Below are 2,500 nucleotides of genomic sequence, written 5' to 3'. Positions count from 1 at the left end.
AGGTATGTGGGTGACGAACTGTATATGATCATAATTATGTACAGTTATGAACTATGCGGAGATGAACTATGTGGTGAAGAGTTATATGGTGATATCTATTTGGGGGATTATCAATGTTGGCATTAACTAGGTGCGTGGTGACGAACTAGAGGTGTGAGGGGTGAGTTGTGTTGGGAAGAGCAATGTGTGGTTAAGCTCTTTGATAAATTTATTCTTTTTTTTTCTCTCCACGAATTAGGAAGGAGTACCCTTGTTGCATGTGGCGATTCTGAGCCATAATAACCACGTGGCCAGACTTCTTCTAGACAGGGGAGCTGACCCTAGCGTCAAGAACTCCGTGAGTTGTTGCCCTTAGTGCATGTCCAGTGCTGTGTCTGACTGTCTCTCCGAAGGTCTCTCTCTCTCTCTTTCCTCCCCCCCTCTCTCTCTCGCCTCTCTCCCTCCCTCCCTCCTTCCATCACTCCCTCTCTCTCCCTCCCTCCCTTACTCAATCACTCACTCTCTCTCTCTCTATCCCTCCCTCCTTCCCTCTCTCTCTTTCTCCCCCCCTCTCTTTCCATCCTTCCCTCCTCTCTCTCTCACCCTCTCTCTTTGTGTCGCATATGCATTAATTCATCACTTATTGATACAATTGCCAATGTCTTTTTGTTTAAACTGGGAAGATAATGTGTTTATTTCATTATTTCCCTGTGTGGTGCAACATGCATGTAACATATATTTACCCCCTGACTTTATGGCACACTTAGCGGAAGGCACTGAAATATCATACCAGGTCATGTCATATCATGCCATGTCATGTCTGTGTGAATCTCTGTCTTTCTCCCTTTCTCTGTCTGTCTGTCTGTCCCTGTCTGTCACAACATACCTTGCTCCCATGTCCAGTTTCACTGATAGCGTCCAGCTTTGCAGTCGTGTAGTCCGCCAACGGGGCATCAAGCTTGTGGCGGTATGGTCAAGATGCTTAGCTGCCAAGACAGTGCCCTTGAGGATCTGGTTTCGAGTCCTGGTCTCGCCCTTTCTCTCAGGTTTGACTGGAACACTCAAACTGAGCGTCTGGTTGTTCGGATGAGACGATAGACCGAGGTCCCGCACGCAGCACGCACTTGGCGCACTGCAAAAAGAAAGAACCCACGGCAACATACATCGTTTTTCTCTGACAAAAGTATGTAGAAGAGGTCCACTCTGATAGTCGCACAATAGATATGCATGAACTCTAGCCCGACAAGCGCATTGGGTTATGCTGCCGTCAGGCATTTGCTGAGCAGATGTAGTGTAGCGTATATGGATATGTCCCTATGATGACGATGATGATGACGACAACAACGACGATGATGATTATGGTGGTGGTGGTGGTGACGGTGACGGTAATGATGATGATGATGATGATGATGGTGATGATGGTGGTGGTGGTGATGGTGATGGTGATAATAATAATGATGATGATGATGGTGATGGTAATGGTGATGGTGATGGTGATAATAATAATGATGATGATGGTGATGGTGATGGTGGTGAGAATGATGATGATGATGGTGGTGATGGTGGTGATAATGGTTATGATGAGTATGAAGGTGATGATAATGAAGATGGTGATGATGGTGATGGTGGTGATTGTGATGATGGTAGTGATGATGATGATGGTGATGATGATGGTGATGGTGATGGTGATGATGTTGTTAATGATGATGATGATGATGGTGATATTAATGATGATGATGATGATGATGGTGCTGGTGATGGTGGTGATGGTGATGATGATGATGATGACGACGATAGTGATAGTGGTGATAATGATGATGATGGTGATATTAATGATAATGATGATGATGATGGTGATGATAGTGATGTTTGTTTAATGATGATGATGATGATGATGATGATGATGATGATGATGATTTCTTCCAGAGAGGCAGGACAGCGCTGCACGCAGCAGCCGAGGCGAACAATGTGGGGCTGGTGGTGGATCTGCTGAAGGCATGCTCCGTGCACGCACTGGATCTGGTTAGTTACGACTGGATCTGTTTAGTCAAAACTGGTTATGGTTAGTCGTCACAGCTGGTTGTAGTTAGTCACAGCTGGGTCTGGTTAGTTACAACTGGATCTGTTTAGTCAAAACTGATTCTGGTTAGTTACAACTGGATGTGGTTAGACACAACTGGATCTAGTTTGAGACAACTGGATCTGTTTAGTCATAACTGGGTCTGTTTAGTCACAGCTGGATGTGGTTAGACACAACTGTGTCTGGTTAGTCACAGCTGGATCTGTTTAGTCAAAACTGGTTCTGTTTAGTTACAGCTGGATGTGGTTCCGTTATAACGACCAAGCAGATAGGGCAGCAAAAAGGGGAGCAAAAAATCATATAGATAGTATAAAAGTATATTGCCCATTGTCATACAAGGAAATAAGCAATATACTAGAAAGAGACTTTTATAGGTGCTTGAATTCAAGTCTAAAACCTCGTCAGTTGACTCTCTCAGACTTTGGTCCGATTCGCAGACCA

The 2,500-nt window shown here is 44.6% G+C and overlaps 1 protein-coding gene across 1 annotated transcript in view; it reads left to right on the top strand.

Moving 5' to 3' along the window:
• Window positions 1–2,500, top strand: part of LOC143294975 (uncharacterized) — a 40,744-nt gene that overhangs the window by 11,677 nt on the left and 26,567 nt on the right. The window contains exons 3-4 of the mRNA XM_076606502.1: window positions 239–337; window positions 1,906–2,001. Coding sequence (XP_076462617.1) covers window positions 239–337; window positions 1,906–2,001 — 195 coding nt within the window. The remainder of the gene's footprint in view (window positions 1–238; window positions 338–1,905; window positions 2,002–2,500) is intronic.

The sequence above is a fragment of the Babylonia areolata genome, chromosome 20 (assembly GCF_041734735.1).
Source record: "Babylonia areolata isolate BAREFJ2019XMU chromosome 20, ASM4173473v1, whole genome shotgun sequence".
Taxonomy (NCBI): domain Eukaryota; kingdom Metazoa; phylum Mollusca; class Gastropoda; order Neogastropoda; family Buccinidae; genus Babylonia; species Babylonia areolata.
The sequence above is the reverse complement of the archived record's forward strand: the minus strand, read 5'-3'. Positions and strand labels throughout refer to the sequence as shown.